This window comes from Dromaius novaehollandiae, chromosome 28 (genome assembly GCF_036370855.1).
Source record: "Dromaius novaehollandiae isolate bDroNov1 chromosome 28, bDroNov1.hap1, whole genome shotgun sequence".
NCBI classification, from domain to species: Eukaryota; Metazoa; Chordata; class Aves; order Casuariiformes; family Dromaiidae; genus Dromaius; species Dromaius novaehollandiae.
In genome coordinates this window covers 5,213,845-5,230,752 of record NC_088125.1, presented here as the reverse complement: position 1 = coordinate 5,230,752, position 16,908 = coordinate 5,213,845, and the positions used below count along the sequence as shown (strand labels likewise).

At 70.3% G+C, this 16,908-nt stretch overlaps 3 protein-coding genes across 4 annotated transcripts; 2 read left to right on the top strand and 1 right to left on the bottom strand.

The window, feature by feature from the left end:
• The first annotated feature begins 64 nt into the window (after positions 1-64).
• Positions 65-4,535, top strand: CNPY2 (canopy FGF signaling regulator 2). Of its 2 annotated transcripts, none has more exons than XM_064498677.1 (6): positions 65-280; positions 922-1,047; positions 1,423-1,538; positions 1,725-1,922; positions 2,209-2,305; positions 3,661-4,535. In XM_064498677.1, the coding sequence occupies exons 2-6, from the start codon at positions 948-950 to the stop codon at positions 3,702-3,704; spliced, it is 555 nt and encodes a 184-aa protein (XP_064354747.1). In that variant the 5' UTR covers positions 65-280; positions 922-947; the 3' UTR covers positions 3,705-4,535. The 2 variants fall into 2 exon arrangements, with proteins under 2 accessions (XP_064354747.1, XP_064354748.1); XM_064498678.1 differs by lacking the exon at positions 65-280 and adding an exon at positions 287-363.
• Positions 4,536-5,404: 869 nt separating this feature from the next.
• Positions 5,405-11,867, top strand: CS (citrate synthase). Its single transcript, XM_064498699.1, has 12 exons — positions 5,405-5,586; positions 8,327-8,374; positions 8,490-8,597; positions 8,725-8,790; positions 8,877-9,008; positions 9,095-9,283; positions 9,474-9,673; positions 10,119-10,248; positions 10,333-10,434; positions 10,509-10,718; positions 10,858-11,024; positions 11,670-11,867. Exons 1-12 carry the CDS (start codon positions 5,533-5,535, stop codon positions 11,725-11,727), a joined length of 1,464 nt encoding a protein of 487 aa, XP_064354769.1. The 5' UTR covers positions 5,405-5,532; the 3' UTR covers positions 11,728-11,867.
• COQ10A (coenzyme Q10A) lies at positions 11,841-16,124 on the bottom strand. Its single transcript, XM_064498700.1, has 5 exons — positions 15,899-16,124; positions 14,209-14,364; positions 13,884-14,076; positions 13,705-13,806; positions 11,841-13,538 (listed from the first exon to the last, which is right to left on the bottom strand). The coding sequence occupies exons 1-5, from the start codon at positions 15,976-15,978 to the stop codon at positions 13,371-13,373; spliced, it is 699 nt and encodes a 232-aa protein (XP_064354770.1). The 5' UTR covers positions 15,979-16,124; the 3' UTR covers positions 11,841-13,370.
• Between the last annotated feature and the right edge of the window lie 784 nt (positions 16,125-16,908).

Here is a 16,908-nt window from a genome sequence, read left to right as displayed (position 1 = left end):
AGCGCCACGCGGGCCGGGGCCTCGCGGCGCCGGGGACCTCGGCGGCGGCCCGGGGCTGCCCGCCGCGCTGCCTGCGCGCGGGGTGGCCCCGCCGCGGGGTGGGGGACAGGGGTTCCCCGCGCCGCCGCCGCCTGCGGCCCCGCCGCTGCCTCCCCGCTGCCGCCTTCCCTCGTAGTGGGCCGGGCGGAGGGGCGGGCCGGGGCGGGCCGGACAGGCAGCGCCGCGGGCAGCCCCGGGGCAGCGGGCGGGGGGGCGGTGGAGCGGCCGGGAGAGCGGCGCGGTACGGGGGCCCGCGGGGGACGGGGGGGCACGGACGGCGCCGTGTAGGGGCCGCGGCTGTGGCCGTTCGGGGGAGGGGGCTCGGTAGGCGCCTGGAGAAGGCTGCGGACAGGGCTCTGCGGGGGGGGGGTGGTCTGCAGCGGCCCCGGGACAAGGGTCTATGGGGCGGGGGGGTTGCTGTAGACCGGGCCCTATAGGGGAGGAGGCCTATGGGGATCGGGGAGGGGGGCAAAGCTATGGACAGGGCCGTATAGGGCGTGGGCCTGGGGGGGTTGTGAGTAGGCACTATAGAGAATGGAGCTCGGTAGAGGCCTGGAGCAGGGATAGCACCCTATAGCAGTTTAGAGTAGGGGCGAGGGCCTATAGGGAGAGGCGCCTGCAGGCATCAGAGAGGCCACGCTATGGGCAAGGCCGTACAGGGGATGGGACGTGGAGGGGGTGCTTCAGACAAGGCCTTATAGAGGATGGGGCCTGTAGGGGATTATGGGTATGGACAGGGCCCCATAGGAGTGTTGGGAGGGTCCGAATGGGGCCCTATAGAGGATGGGGCCGTACAGGGGTCCTGGGGGGACTTGGATGGGGGGAGCCGGCCCCAGCAGGGCTGGGGGGCCACCGTGGCTGGAGCCCCCGCTGTGCCCGCAGGTCGTCCTGCAGCTGGTGCCGTGAGGATGAGGGGCTGGATCCCGCCCGCGCTCTGCCTGGCCGCGGCCCTGGCCTCGCTGCTGCCCGCTGCCGGTGCCCGGAGGAGCCAGGACCTCCACTGCGGAGGTGCGACGGTGGGGACGGCTGTGGGGGGATCACAGACCCAGGGCGGTGGTTGGGACCGCTCGGCATGTGCTGCTCGTCCCTATGGCCGGTGCTGCTTGTCTGCACGTGGCCTGCGGCGGGCCACGCACATGGCCCCGAAAGAGCTTGTCAGGCTCCTTGACGGTCTGCTTCGCAGCACAGCGTTGGGGTGTCCCTGCTGAGCACTGGCTCCGGCCTGCCCCCCCTGTAGCCCTTGCTGCGTCTTTTGGTAATTCCAGTTCTTTCCAGCAGAGCTGAGTAGTTGCGGGGTCTGTTGGTGTTGTGGGTTCACCTCAGCTAAGGTTCAGTTGGTTAATTGTTCTTAGCATTCTAAGCTGTTGACTTTTCCATCCTCAGCATGCCGGGCCTTGGTGGATGAGCTGGAGTGGGAGATTGCCCAGGTCGACCCCAAGAAAACCATCCAGATGGGCTCGTTTCGGATCAACCCCGATGGCAGCCAGTCAGTCGTGGAGGTGAGATGTCTCTTGGCTGGGGCCTGCCTCCGGGTCCAGCTCTGGGGGGGCTTCAGGCCGAGGCTGTGGGAGAAGAGGGGGTTGGCTGCGAGCAGGGCCTGGCCAGGAATAGCAGCCACGTGTTAAAGACTCTGGGGGAGGTCAGGGAGGTGTTGGACTAGCGATGATCTCGTGCTTGTGCCACAGGTGCCCTATGCCCGGTCTGAGGCACATCTGACAGAGCTGCTGGAGCGGGTATGCGAGAAGATGAATGAGTACGGGGAGAAAGAGGATCCATCCACGCACCGCAAGACTTACATCCGCGTGATCTCCCACGATGGGACCAAGATGGACCTCTCCGGGGTCAAAATCGATGGAGATGTGGCTTCTAGTCTGAAGTTTGCGGTATGTGCAGGGAGTGTGTCCTATGCAGCGTCTCCTGGGGCTCTGGGGAGGTTTTAGGTGACCAAGTCCACTGGATTTGGCAGCCACAGCCCTGGGACGAAGCAGCCAGGCCCACTGGCAGCTCCTGGCCTCTTCCCTGATCCTTCCCGGGCTGGGAAGAGAGGGAGGCTGCTCCCCGGCTGGGGTGGGGGGTGCTGGGTGCAGGGCCTGGCTCTGGCTTCGCCTGGCCCCACGCGGTCGCTGGTGGGGAGGCAGCCGGGTGACCGACACAGGGCTCCCGTTGCAGTGCGAGAGCATCGCCGAGGAGTACGAGGATGAGCTCATCGAGTTCCTCTCCCACGAGGCTGAGAACGTCAAGGACCGGCTCTGCAGCAAGCGGACAGGTGAGCTGGGCTGCAGCATCCCGGGGAGGGGGCTTGTCCGTCTGTCCGTCCCTCGTGAGGCAGCAGAGCCCTGAGGGTAGGAGACACTTCTGGGTGCTAGAAGTCATCTCTGGGCACCCCCTTCCCTGGGCTGCAGAGCGGGGGATACTGGCACTGTCCCTTCCCTGAGGCTCACGCTCTGGGCTTTCTGCTCCCGTCGCTGCCAGCCAGGCCCCTTTTCTCCTTATCTTTGAAATTTTTTGGAAACCAAGTCAGGAAATACTGCCCACGGCCCAAAGGCCCAGGAGCACGTGGCAAGGAGCATCTGGGCACGCAGGTCCCCACTGAAATCCTGGTGGAGAAGGGCTGGGATCCGGCCCTTGGACCTACAGAGCAGCCCCGTCACCAGGCTGGGAGCCTGGTGCCTGCGTGCGAGGCCCCAGCTGCCCGCGCCGCCTGTCCCGAGCCCGGGTCCTGATGCCTCTTTGATCTGCCTGCAGCTTTTTTTGGATGCTTGGCCCCGGCCAGGCCCACGTGCTCTGGCCCTGGGACGGAGCCAGGATGGCAGCTGCCCCACAGGCTCCCGCGCCCGCGGCTCCATTGGCTGCCCTGGCCCGGAGATCCCTTCACAGCCAATTGCCGGGTGCTCCCACAGGGCATTTCCCTTCCCACAGAGCTATTTCTAGCTGGCAAACAGGGCTCGGGGCACGCTGTGACCTTTGTGCTTTCCTATTAATGAACACGGTCGTGTTCGTTACCTGCGCCAAGGTTGTAGGGCTGGGCAGGTCCCCCTGTACCGCTACACAGGCGGAGGGCACAACCCTCCTGCCCGAGGAGGGTCCCGTCCTGGGGGCACCACGTTCACACGCCACCGGCGGCTGTTTCCAGCTCAGCCTCCCCAGCCTGGTGCGCGTGGCCAGCGTCCTGCCTGCCTCGAAGCTGGAGTGGGCCCGTCGCACTGCTCCAGCTGGCAGTTCCAGGTGAAAAGCCGGGCCGATGGCTCTGTCCAAACAGCCGTGTTTCTCATTAACCAGAGAACAAAGCAGGAGGGGGACGCGGGTGTCCCTCGCGTGGGTCACGGCTGTGCCAGCTGCTCGCTGGCCCTGCCCAGCCCAGCCGCTCTGCACGTGACCTCCCCCTTGCCCCTCGGCTGCCATCAGGCGCTGGGCAGCACTGTCACTGCAGGGCCACGGCTGGGGACAGGCTCCCCCGACGCGACTTGGTCCTGGGGGCCGGAGACACCCCGGCCCTCCTGGGGCCACGGCGCCCCAGCACGCGGCCGCGAGCCGGGACGGGGATCTGCTCTCCCGGGCTGGGGCTGCGAGCGGGGCTCTGCCGGGGCCGGTCCTGACAGCGCCCGGCCTTTGTCGCTGCAGACCTGTGCGACCATGCGCTGCACATCCCGCACGACGAGCTGTGACGCGGATGCCCCCACTGCCTCGGGCTGACTGGACCAACACCTCCCCGACCGTCCCCCGCTGCCGGCAGCGCCCGAGGGGCGGCACGGGAGCTGCCTTGAGACACGAGCCGTCCCCGGGGCGGGCAGCGCTGCGTGAGCCTCGTCTGTAGCTGACGCTCGCAGCCATCGGGGAGGAAGGACGTCCCCTACCTCTAGTTCACCTTGTCTGTGCCCATTTCCCCGTTCCCTCCCAAAGGAGACGGACTGACGTGCCCCAAGGAGGACTGCGGCTCTGGAGCTGGGCACAGACATCTCCTAGTCTGGTGCTTTCTTGTCCTATTTATTTTACTGTCTGTCCACTGTAACCGCGGTGCTGGGAGGGTCGGCGGGAAGCGCAGCGGGGACAAGCAGCCGGGACTCCCATCGCCCGCTCCAGCTCTCCGGCGGGGCGTCTGGGGGAGGACTCCTGGGCCCCGGGAGGCCGGAGCCCTGCCCGGGGCGGTGTTCCTAGCAGGAGCGTTTCAGCGGCTGCCAGGGGCCGGGACTCCTGGGTTCCCCGCTGCTGCTGCTGCTTCGCCAGGAGCTTGGGCAAATGGTTCCGCTCTCCCGTCTCCAGGCAGTCTCCGGGCGAGGGACCATCCTCTGCTGCCCGACGAGGGGCCGCAGCTGGCAGCCGGGGCTGGTGCCGCGCGGTTGAAGGCAGCCGGGGAGGTGGGGGGGGGGGGGGGGCTGCCGGGGCAGCCCGTACTGGGGTGGGCTTGTTCACTGTTTTTTAAGAGCCTCTTTCCAGGCTGCAGGGCAATAAACGGTGGCCGTGTGGCGGCCGGGCGCCACAGGGCCCTGCAAAAGGGCCGACCGTGCTCCCGTGTATGTGTCCGGTGTGTGTGTGGGGTGGGGTGTCGCGCCGCCCCGGGTGCAGGGGAGGGGGCGCAGCCCCGGGCAGCAGTGCACTGCTCTGCCTGTCCTCGGCCGGGGCGGGGGCCGGGCTGCTGGGGGTCCTGGCCCCCCGCCCGCGCCGGGCCTGCCCCACTGCCTCAGCCCACATGGCGCAGCTGCCCCACGTCACCTCGGCCCAGGGCCGCCCCGGCGCGGCACAGCCACCGGTGACGGCGCCCGCTGCCAGCGCCGCCGGGGCAATGCCCTGCCGCGGCCCCGGGGTCACGCGCGGCGCTGGTGCCCCGGCCCGGCCCTGCCCCGCGCCGCCGCCCCTGGCCCGCGGGGGCATCTGGGGACCCTGGCGGCACCGGAGCGGGGTGAGGTCCCAGGAGGGCTGCGCCCCGCGGTGATGTCACGGCGGGTGACGTCACCGGGTGGGCCTGCAGCGCAGCCGGGCTCCGGGGGGCGACGCGCCGCCTGCGGCCCGGTGACCTCCGCGCACATGGCCCTGCTGCTGCTGGGATGATGTCAGAGGTGACATCACAGGGTGGCCCGGCGCCGCAGCCGGGCGATACTGAGCCCCTAGTGCACTCCGAGGGGTGATGTCGCGGTATGACGTCACGCGCAGCGGTAGGGTGACGTCACGGGAGGGGGCGGGGCGAGGCTCCCGGGCGCCCCCCGGCATCCCTCCCCCGACCCCACCCCCGGATCAGGCGAACGCGGTGGCCACCTATAGGCCGGCCCCTGCCGCCTCATTTGCCTGTGCCCGCCCCGTCGCGCGCGGCGCGGCCAATCGCGAGGGGCCCGTCCCCGAGGGGGCGGGCGGGGGCGGTGCTATGCTAATAACCTACGCAGCGCCGCGCCCCGCCCCGCCCGCCGCGCCGAGGACCCCCGGCTGCCGCCGCCGCCGCTCGCACCGCCGCCCCGCTCCCGGCCCCGCTCCCGCTCCCGGCCCGTCCCGGCCCCGCCCGCCATGACGCTCCTGGCCGCCGGCAGCCGAGCGGCCGCGCGCCTCCGCGGCCCCAAGGTGAGGGGCGGCCGCCGCGGGCCGCGCCGCGCCTTAAAGGGGCGACGCCGCGGGGGGGACCGTGTGTGTGTGGGGGGAAACGCAGCTCTTAAAAGGGCGAGGTGGGGGGGGCGCGGCCTTAAAGGGGCCGCGCGGGGCGGGGGGCGGCACGTGGCGCGGGGCCGCCGCTTGGGGCCGCGCTTTGTCCGCCCCGGCGGGGGGGGGGGGGACGCGCCCCCCTTTGCCCCGGGTGTGCCAGGACCTGGGGGGCTCCGTGCGGTGTTTGCCCCCGCCTTTATGGGGGGGCTCTAGGGGGCTCCCTGCCCTATTGCAGCCTCTTTCGGGGGGGGGGGGGCTCCCAGCTGTGTTTTCAGCCCCCCTTTATGAGGAGGGGCTCAAGGGGGCTCCCTGCCCTATTGCAACCCCCGTTGTGGGGCTCCCAGCTGTGTTTGCAGCCCCCCTCCGTATAGGGGGGGCTCTGGGGGGGCTCCCTGCCGTCTTCCCCACCCCCATTTTTGGGGGTGTTGGGCCTGTCTCCGTATCACGTTTGCAGCTCCTGGGGGGGGCTCTAGGGGGGCTCCTTGCTGTGTTTGCATCCCATGTTTTGGGGGGGGTGTCTGAGCTGGGCTTCCTGCCCTGCTTGCAAGCCCCTCCTTGGGGGGGGGCATTGGGGGACTCCCTGCTCTGTTGCAGCCCCCACTGGGGGTCTTGGGGGGGTCCCCACTGTGTTTGCCTCCCCCATTTGGAGGGTGCTCGAGGGGGCACCCAGCTGTGTTTGCAGCCCCCCTTTTAAGGGGGGGAGTGTCCCTGCCCTGTCCCCCCCCCCCATTGCAGGGGGCTGCACTGCCAGGCTGAGCCCCCCTGGGGCACCACAGCCCCCATTGCAAGGTGGCTGGCAGCTGCCTCCCCCCCGGGGGGCCGTGGTGTTTAGGGGAAAGGTGGGTGCGGGGGGGCCTGTCCTGCTGCAGGGGGGCCCCGTCCCGCCGCAGCCTTCCCCAGCCGCCCGCACCGTAGAGGGCATCGGGGTCACGCCGGGGGCTCCCTCGCCGGGGGCTCCGGCCCCGCGTCCCACCGTGGGGGGCAGCCCCTGGCTCCGGGGGCAGTGGAGGAAGCGACGGGCCGGGACCTGCCGCCTGTTTGCCTTGGCCTCAGCCCTGCGGTTTCATAATGGCCGGTGCAGCGTCCCCATCGACCGGTGCGTTATTTTGGGATCCTCCGTGGCCCCGGCCGTGTTGTGGTGCCCCACTTGGCCCCCGCGGCCGCGGCCTCCGTCCCGCCTCGCTGGCGTTACCCGCTCCCGAGCCACCGGTGACCGGCGTGAACCTGGCGGCTTTGCCGGCTAATCCCGTCCCTCCCGACCCACCCTGCCGCCGCCGGCCCCCTCCCGCCTCCCCGAGCCGGTGACCTTGACTGCAGCCGCTGTGCCGCCCGCCCGGGAAGGGGCTGGGCCTGGGGCTCGGCCGCGGGGCAGGGGGGCACCGCCGCTGCGGGGCGCATGGGGCCCAGGATGGTTCCCCGTGCTGGGACGTGGGTGGGAGCGGCGCTTTGTCTGGCAGGTCCCGCTGCCCCGGAGCCGGCCCTGCCGCGAGGGCTGGCTGCGACCTTGGCCTTGCTGCCGGCTCTATTGTTTCCAGGGCCGCTAATATTTTCCTTTCGGCACGACGCGGCCTGTTCTCGCAGCCCGCTCCATTGCTGAGTAACGGGCGCGATTACCGGAGCGGCTCGGTGCTGCCGCGGGCGGGGGGCTCGGCTGCGCGCCCCTGTCCTCAGGGCTCCGCTCCCTCCCCGGACCCAACGGGAAAAGTGAGTCACGTTCCTCCGCGGCTGCCGGGGGGGCACCTAGCCCCGGCTGGGAGCCGGAGACCCGCTTTGCCGGGCGGCCCGGCCGTGCCGCAGGGCACGGCAGCACCCGGGGTCTTGGCGGGGCGCAGAGAGGACGAGGCGCGACGCCAGGCCTGGAGCTTGCCGGCTCCGTCGGGGCCTTCCCGGGCCGGAGTCCCTGCGTTCGACTTGGTGCCGGCGAGGAACAAAGATCGTTGTTTTCTCTTTTTTTTAAGCCCACCCGCCTGGAAAGCTGCCAAGCTGGGGCGGGGGGGGGGGGTTGCAGCGCCGGTGCCGGCGTGCAGGGAAGCCGCTACGGTTTCGCTCCCGCGGCCGCGCGTTATCGGCGGCGCAGGCTGTCGCGTGCCCTTGCAGCCTGCGCGTTTCCGCCTCTGGTCGAGGCACCGGGAAGCAAAATGCTGGGCGACTTTTGCTTCCCGCTGCGGAGTCACGCAGTGCTCTGCAGCGGTTCCTGCTCCGGGCCGGCTGGGCTGGGCGGGCACCGGCTTTGCAGCGCCGCAGCCTGCGCCGCTCGGCCGCTGGAGCCCAGCGGCTCCCCTCCCCCTGTGCGCTTGGCAGCCAGCGAAACCTGTTTGGGTTTGATCTCCCCCGTGTGCACGTGGGCGTAGAGAAGCCGCTGGCTGGGCTCGGCTCCGGTTGCAGGGCGTCGCGTCCTTGCGAGACGGGCGGGAGTCACGGGGCTCTTTGGCTGCGGCTGCGGGAGCCCTGCCGCCGGCCGGAGTGGCCTGGCCCCCTGCCAGGGGATGCTCCTGCGGGAAGAGGGAAGCGGCCAGGGCTTCACGGCCTCTGCCGGGTGCTTGGATCCTGTTTATGTCTCTGAAGAAGCTTTACAGAAACGGGACGAGTTGGGTGCTCAAGCAGGGCTCTCAGCCCCTTTTTGCGCGGTAATGCTCAAATACCCGTGTCTGCTCTCTCGCAGAACGCGCCATGCGTCCTGTTCGCGGCCCGTCACGCCAGCGCCGCCACGGTAAGAGCAGATCCCGCCCTCGCTGCGATCCCTTTCCCTGCTCTGGGTAGGGCGAGGGGGGCACGCGGCGAGCCTGGGACGCGCTCACGGCTCCGCTCCCTCCCCTCCTGCCCAGAACCTGAAGGACGTCCTGGCAAACATGATCCCCAAGGAGCAGGCGAAGATCAAGAACTTCAGGCAGCAGCACGGCAGCACGGCCATCGGGCAGATCACGGTGGACATGGTGAGCGGCGGGGGCGGCCGGGCAGCGCTGCCCGCCCCGGGGAGGCCGTGTCCCTCCCGCGCCGGGCTGGGCCGGGGGCGCCGGGCTGTCCCCAGCGCCGTTAATGCCTCCCGCTGCCCCCCTCCAGGTGTACGGTGGGATGAGAGGCATGAAGGGGTTAATATACGAGACCTCGGTGCTGGATCCCGATGAGGTGAGGCCTGATCCTGCCCTGCTGTAACAGCTCCCGCCTCGCGCGGGGCCGCCTGCAGCGGCTGACGCTCGTGCCGGGCTCTCCAGGGCATCCGCTTCCGCGGCTACAGCATCCCCGAGTGCCAGAAGCTGCTGCCCAAAGCGGCGGGGGGAGAGGAGCCGCTGCCCGAGGGTCTCTTCTGGCTGCTGGTGACGGGAGAGGTGCCCACCCAGGAGCAGGTAGGGTGCCGGGGCGCCCCGGGGCCGCAGGAGGCTGCCGCCCCCTGCGCAGAGCCCTGCGGGCTCAGCCGCTGCCCTCCCCGCAGGTGAGCTGGGTGTCCCGCGAGTGGGCCAAGCGAGCCGCGCTGCCCTCCCACGTGGTGACCATGCTGGACAACTTCCCCACCAACCTGCACCCCATGTCCCAGCTCAGCTCCGCCATCACCGCCCTCAACAGCGAGAGCAAATTCGCCCGTGCCTACGCCGAGGGCATCAACCGGGTCAAGTACTGGGAGGTACGGGGGGCTTCGCGGCGGACGTGGCGAGGTCTGGACTGGCCTCAGCCGCAGCGAGGTGCCTCCAGCCCCAGCTCCTCTGCCTGTGAAGTTTGGTGAACCAGGGCCTGGGTCAGCATTGGTGGAGATCTGGGGGCTTGCAGGACCCCTGGGGAGGAGCAGCCGCCCCATCTAACCCTGTCTCTCCCAGTTTATCTACGAGGACGCCATGGATCTGATTGCCAAGCTGCCTTGCATCGCCGCAAAGATCTACCGCAACCTGTACCGTGAGGGCAGCAGCATCGGGGCCATCGATCCCAACCTGGACTGGTCCCACAACTTCACCAACATGCTGGGCTACACCGACCCGCAGTTCATCGAGCTCATGCGGCTCTACCTCACCATCCACAGGTGCTGGGGAGGGACACGGCAGCGCGGGTGGAGGACTGGGAACAGGAGCGGACGGACCTTGGCCCCGGTTCCTGCCCCGGGGGCTGGGGACAGTCCTGGGATGTGTCCGGGCTGCTCTGAGGCTGGAGGGAGGTGTCCGGGCTGCCGGGCTGGATGTGGCACCGGCTCAACGCTGGCGATACAGGGCAGCCTGAGGGCAGGGCTGTGCCGCTGCCCCGGTGGGGACACGGGGCCTGTCTGGACGCTGCCACCACCGGTCCCACAAGCTCTGTGCCCCCACGGGCTCTGTGCTGAGCCGGGCAGGGGCCCCAGAGGGTCCCTGGGGCATCACAGGGCGGGGTGTCGTCACCCTCTGAAGTGCCGTGGGGTGTTGCGGGGCGGCAGCTCCCTCCAGCAGCTGCTGGAGGAGGATGTGGCGGCCCTGACACGTCCCCTCGCCCCGCAGCGATCACGAAGGTGGAAACGTGAGTGCCCACACCAGCCACCTGGTTGGCAGCGCGCTCTCTGACCCGTACCTCGCCTTCGCTGCGGCCATGAACGGGCTGGCCGGGCCCCTGCACGGCCTCGCCAACCAGGTAGGGCACCTCCGCGCGTCTGTCTGCGCGTCCGTCTGTCCGCGTGGCTCCGTGCTCACCCCGCGCCTTGCCCCCCCTCCCCAGGAGGTGCTGCTGTGGCTCACCAACCTGCAGAAGGAGCTGGGCCAGGACGTCTCGGACGAGAAGCTGCGGGACTTCATCTGGAACACGCTCAACTCGGGCAGGGTGAGTCCGGGGCCGGGACGAGGCGCCGGGGCTGCGGCCGGGGCGGGCCGGGGTCTGACCCCCCTTCCTTGCAGGTGGTGCCTGGCTACGGGCACGCGGTGCTGAGGAAGACGGATCCCCGTTACACCTGCCAGCGGGAGTTTGCGCTCAAGCACCTGCCCAAGGACCCCATGTTCAAGCTGGTGGCGCAGCTCTACAAGATCGTCCCCAACGTGCTGCTGGAGCAGGGCAAGGCCAAGAACCCCTGGCCCAACGTGGACGCTCACAGCGGGGTGCTGCTGCAGGTAAGCGCGGGGACTGCGTGGGGGCTGCCCGGGGCCGCACGGTCCCTCCGCGGGAGCGCGGGGGGGTCCCAGCTGAGGGGCTGTGCTGGCGGAGCTGCCCCCGGCCGGCCCCGACACCCTGCCCCTCTCCCCTCTGCAGTATTACGGCATGAAGGAGATGAACTACTACACGGTGCTGTTCGGGGTCTCCCGGGCCCTGGGTGTCCTCGCGCAGCTCATCTGGAGCCGGGCACTGGGCTTCCCCCTGGAGAGACCCAAGTCCATGAGCACGAAGGGCCTCATGCAGCTTGTGGGCTACAAATCTGGGTAAAGAAGGGACGGGGAAGGGCTGTGGCTCGCTGCTCCCCAGGGAGCACCGGGACACCACCTTGCCACCGCACAGGGCCCGGGACAGACTCGGCACTGAACCCTTCTCAGGCACTGGCTCCCGTTTTTCCATGGGGCAAGCTCAGCCCCACAGCACTGCTCCCCCCACCCCGCACGCTTCAGCAGCACCACTGTGCTCCTGCTGCCCCCGGGCCCCGGGGAGGGGAGACGAGGCGGCCGCCGCAGGGGCCCAGCCTGCCCTGTGTCCCCGCTCCCCGTCCCACCCTCCCCAGCACCGGGCTGCCCCCACCGCCGCGGCCTCCCGCTGCCGTTGGGCGGGGAAGGGGGGCTCCGGCCCCCAGCTCCTCTGCAATGACAGGGCGGGGGCCGGGCCCGGCACCCCCAGCCCGTCCCCGGCAGCACCGCACACACGGGGAGCCCCTGGCTCCCCCGCTGCTGGGCCAGGGGCGGCCGGTGCTGGCGAGGCCGTGGGGGCTGCCCCGTCCCCGCCGGTGCCACCCCAGAGGGGTTCAGGCCAGACTCGTGTCCAGGTTCAGCTGTGACATCCCGGGTCCCCGGCAGGGCCTCGAGCCCTGAGAGCAGCTCAGTAACGAACGAATGTCTCAAACCTCCCTTTCTCCCTAGAAAGGACTTGATACACTCCTCCCGGCCCGCGCCCCTTCCTCTCCGCGTGTTTGTGTGAGTCCTCTTGTCCGATGCCCCCCGGCAGCCGGAGCTGCCCCCCCCGCGTGTGAGCCGGACGCTGGCCCCAGCCTGTCGCAGGTGCCGGGCGGTTCTGTACAAACAACGACAAAATGCAAAATAAATGTTTTTATTAACAAACCCAGCTCCTGCCTCCCTCCCCCCAGGCGCAGGGGCCTGGGGGGGGGGCAGGACCCAGACCCCTGGGTCCTGCTCTGCTCCTGCGAGGAGGGGCCGAGCGGGGGTTTGCGTGGCCGAGGGACGTGGCCCCCCACTCGTCGTGCGGCCCTGGGCCTCCATTTGCCTCCGCTGGGGCCAGCGAAGGGCCAGTGGTGTCGGTCCACAGGTACCAGGCTGGGGACCTGATTTGGGGGGGGCTTAGCATCCAGCCCAACTCCTCCCGCCCAGCTGCCAAATGAGGACCAGGAGGCTGCTCTCGCCCTTGGAAAATGCTCTTTATTGGCCTATAAATGTCCTTCCTCGGGCAGCAAGGCCTAGATGCCCTCAGCGATGGGGACGAAACGGGGTGGGCTGAGTGGGGGGGAGCTGCGAGCTCAAGGAGCCCCCTCCCCTCTTCTGGGGGGGGGGGGTTTCCTTAGCCTGGTGGAGCTGGAGAGCCCCGTCCCCCACAGAAGGTAAGGAAAGACGCTGGAGGGATGATGGGGGGCAGCCAGATGGGGCTGGGGCCTGCTGGGGAGGGCTCGGGGCGCAGGCGGTGCCCGGGGCACTGCCGAGGCCGGTCCTGGTCCCTGCGGTGCTGGCGCTGCCCGGAGCAGCCCAGACGCCTTTGCCTGCGGCAGGGGCCGGGGGTGGTGGGGGACAGGGCAGAGCGACCCTCCCTGTCCCCCGCTGTGCGTGTGACCTGTGCAAACTGTGCAATGGCGGGTCCGGCGGCGGGGGGCTGCTGCGGAGGGCCGGGGCTCCGGCCGCTGCGTCCCTGCCACGACGGTCCCCGCTCAGGGAGGCCATGCTGGGAGCCCAGCTGCGTGGTGGCTGTGGGCAGGGGCTGGGGGCCGGGCAGCAGCTCTGCTCCGGCCTCTATTTCCTCTCCACACACTTCTCCTTCCCTTTTGTTCCTAAAAGAGCTGGGGGGGAGGGGGGGGGGGGGACAGGACATCCTGGCAGCCAGGCCCCTGCTCGCCCTAGGTGCTTGCCCCCCTTCACTGCCTCTCTTGCGCACCTTCCCCTGGCAGGATCCCGCTCCCGCCTCCCCCGGCCCCCCGCCATCGAGTGCCCACCTTCCTCCTGCGCTCCCGGAGCCACGGCTGACCCAGGAGCTTCCCCTGCCGCTGCAGCGGGAGGGCCCCGGAGCTGGGACCCCCCCCCCCGGCCTTTGCAGAGGAGGGGAGTTTAAAAAGGAATAAAGGGGGGGTGGTGGAAAGAGCTCCCAAGAAATAAAATAAAACTTAAAAACAAAATCAGCTACAAAATCAGGGAGCCCAGCGCTGGGCCGCAGCTCCCGTGGCGTGAGATGGGCCGGGGGCCTGCAGCAGCCCCCGCGCTCACGGGAGCATCACCTCTCGCTCCTGGGGCCAGGAGGGAAATTGAGGCAACGGCAGCAGAGACGCACTCAAATAAATATTCAGGAGGGTGGGCAGGGCGGGCGGCCCTGGCCCGGCACAGTCCGCGGCGGCCCGGCAGCCCTCACGTCTGGTGGATCTCGTGGAACATGAGCTCCCGCGGGATGCGGGTCTCGGGGCCGAAGGTCTTGGCCGCCCGGCGCTCGAAGGCTGCCACCATCTGCTTGACCACCTCGTCGAAGAAGACGGTGGCCAGCTGGGAGTGCAGCAGGGAGCGGAACTCGAAGGAGATCTGCGGAGCGGAGCGGGCGGCGTGAGTGGACCCGGGAGCCCGGGCGCGCCCCGCGGAGGACGGCAGCTGGGTTTCCGCAGCAGGTACCGCCTCCCTCCCCGGGGCTCCGCGCCACGCACGCCCCATCCCCGCGCACGCCCCATCCCCGCGCAGCGCCGAGCGTTACCGAGAAATCCACGGTGCTGGTGCGGGGGTACCCAGGGATGCCGGGGCTGAAGCGCCAGCTTGTCTCCAGGTGGTTGAAGAGGCGGCCATCAGTGCAGACGGCCTGGGGAGGGGAGCAGCCCGTCAGGGAGGCCCCGGGGGACCCGGCCGCCCGCGGCGCCGCGCTGGGGCTGCGCTCACCTTGACGAGGTGGGGCTGCACGAGGGTGACGATGGAGGTGTAGCGTTCCAGCACGGGCGGGAAGCCCACCTCCAGCTGCGCCTTGACGTGGCCCGTCCGCTTGGAGACCACCACCGACTTCTTGCACCAAGGCACGAAGTTCTTGTAGTCCTCCACGTTGGAGACCACGTCGTACATCTCCTGCATGGAGTACCTGCAGGCCGGGCGCCCGTCAGCGGGGCCGTGGCCGCCCGGCGCCATGGCTGCCCGCGGCCCGCGCAGCGAGGGGGATTACGGAGGGGGAAAGCGAGGTCGCCGGGCAGGAGGGGCGGCCGTGGCCACGTACCCGATGATGCGCCGCTCCGAGTACTCCTTCCTCTTGTTGGTGAAGGGCCCTGTGAGGTTGAGGAAGGTCCGGCTGGGCTGGGCCCGGGGCTCCCACTCGCTGCCGCTCACGGGCCGGGGCGGCCGGCCGAGCCGGGCGCCACACAGCGCCGCGTACCTGGGTGGGAGAAGCAGGCGTGAGCGGAGACCGCGCGGGGAAACGGCCAGGACGGTGCGGCGCCTCGGGCCTTGCCGCCTCCGGGGATGCCTGCAGGTGAGCCGGGGCCCCCCGCCAGCTGCGTCACACGGGTGCACGGGCCTGGTGCTGCTGCCAGCGCTGCCGTTGCATAAGACGAGGAAGGCAGGGGAAACCTGACCTGAGGAACATCTAATCCGGACCGGCGGAGCCCGGGGACAACTGCCCGTTAACCCCTGCCGCCGCTCGCGCTCTCCCCCACCCTGCGCCTGGGGGGACGGAGGCAGTGCCGGTCAAACGCTGCCTTTGCCGCCCGGTGGCAACGGGCCAGCGGGGCCGGCAGTGCGGCTCGCCGGCTCCCCGAGGAGGTGCCCGTTGCCCGGCTCCAAAGGCAGCGTGTCCCCATGGCCCCGGAGCTGCCGGGTGGCCGCAGGGTCCCTCGTGGTGATGCCATCCGCTGCTCAGGTGGCGAGAGCATCCGGGCAGGGCCGGTGCCGCTCGCCCTTGGCCCAGCTGCCTGGCCCTGCCCCGGCCTTGCAGGGAAACTGAGGCACAGCCGGGCCAGAAAGCAGGAACCGCATCCAGCAGAGAGCCCCGGCGCTGCCCTGGCTGCCCGGCCTTGCTGAGCCTGTCCAAGCCCAGCAGCAGGGTCCCCTCCGAGCACCGGGAAGGCAACAGCTCAGGCATCGCGGCGGCAGGAGGAGGAAGGGCTTTCAGGCAGGCCCGACCCCGGCGGCAGCAGCCCGACCAGCTTAAACGCCGCAACAGCCATAACGGGCAGCGCTCCGGTGCCCGCCGGGACAGCGCGGGTATTTTTAGATGCGCCTGCAAGCAGGTCACACCGGCTCTCCCCCAGGACCGGTGGCCCGGGGAAAAGGTCCTGCTCCTCCCGGGAGCTCCTGGACATTCCTGCTCCAAGGAGAGTCACGGGGAGCCCGGCAGCCCCAAGGCGCCCGGAACGGCCAGCGCCGGGGGCCGGTTCAGAGCCTGCTGCGGCTCTGAGCCCCGCAAGCCCGGGCTGCGGGGGGCCCCGGCTGCGCAGCCCCCGGGGGTCTCGGCCTCCGAGGGAACGGGGGCGGCTCCTCGCACCTGGCTGAGGTCGGCGCTGGGGCGGGGGGGGCGCAGCGAGGCGGCACAAGGTCCCCCGAGCTCGCCGGTTTCCCTTCCACAGTGTCACGATCTCCCCGGGGCCCTGTCCAGTGACCCGGGGGCCCTCGCAGGCCCCACGCGCCCTCCGGCCTCCCCCGTGTCCCCAAACACCTTGTTGTCACCCCCCTCCCGATCCCTCCGCTCCGCGGCCCCGTCCGGGCCCTGGGTGCCCCCGGGCCGCGCCGCCCCCACCGTGTCCCCGCACCCCCCGTCCCTGCTCCGGGGCCCCGGCTGACCTCCAGGCCGCCCGCTCCGCTCCACGTCCCGGGACCCCGCCCCGGCCCTGGGATCGCCGCCCGGGACCCCCCTCCTACCCGGGATCGCCGCCGGGCCCGGCCCCGGCCCGGTGCCGCTGCCCCAGCCTCACCTGCCGGGCGGGGCCGCCGCGGCCCGCAGCCGCTGCCGCGCCCCCAGCTGCAGGGCGCCGCGGAGCCGCCTGGCCGCCATGACCGGCGCGGGGTGGGGGGAGCCCGGGACGCGGCGCCGCCGCCGCCCGCGCGCACCGGCTCCGCCGCCGCCGTGACCTCTCACACCGCCCGCAACGTCACCGCGTCGCCATAGAACCCGCCGACGTCACCAGGGGGCGCGGCGCGAGCGGGCACCGCCTCCCGCGCGGGGCACGACGGGAGCTATAGTCCCGCCGACGCGGGGGCTGATGGGACATGTAGTTCTACCCCCCCCCCAAGGGCCTGTGGCGGCCCTCGGCGCCGGGACCGGGGGCCGCCCCGGGACCCCCCCCCCCGCCCCTCGGCGCCGGGCCTGGAGCTGCCACGGGCCCCTCGCGTGGGACGGGGCTGCCTGCGCTCCCGACGGCACCTGCCCTTCCGAGAGAGCGGTCAGCCCTGCTGCTCCCTTCTCCGGGGCCGGTGTTTCCCCAGATGACAACGTCAGCAGCTGCTGTTTGCAGCTCTTCGGCTCCGTCCCCTCACCTTGATTTCGCCGTTAGGTAACGCTCGGCTAATTACAGGTCCAAAAAAACACGATAAAAATAGCCCCACGACAGTATCAACAGCGCTATCTCCAGCTCCTCCTCCGCTGAACTCAGCGCAACCGCAGCCCGGAGCGGAGCTGCCGCGCCAGTCACACGACCGGGCCGCTGTCAGCCCCCGTGGCAGGCAACCTGATTGTGTCTCTGGATGTTATTTCAAGAGACACGGGGAGTGATTCAGTGCTTTTCCCCAGTTATCTACTCCCTTTCCAGGCAGAGCGACAGAGGAGGCAACAACACCGAAATTCCTGGTACCTGCAGAAAACGTACAGCCCAGCTCATCCCGAGGCACCACAGTTTCCTCTGTTTAAAGCTATTTCCAGGCAGGGGATGGATGCAGGCCGGAGAAGCAACTACATGGACCTGGTTGCTAATAGGTGCTGGCTGGG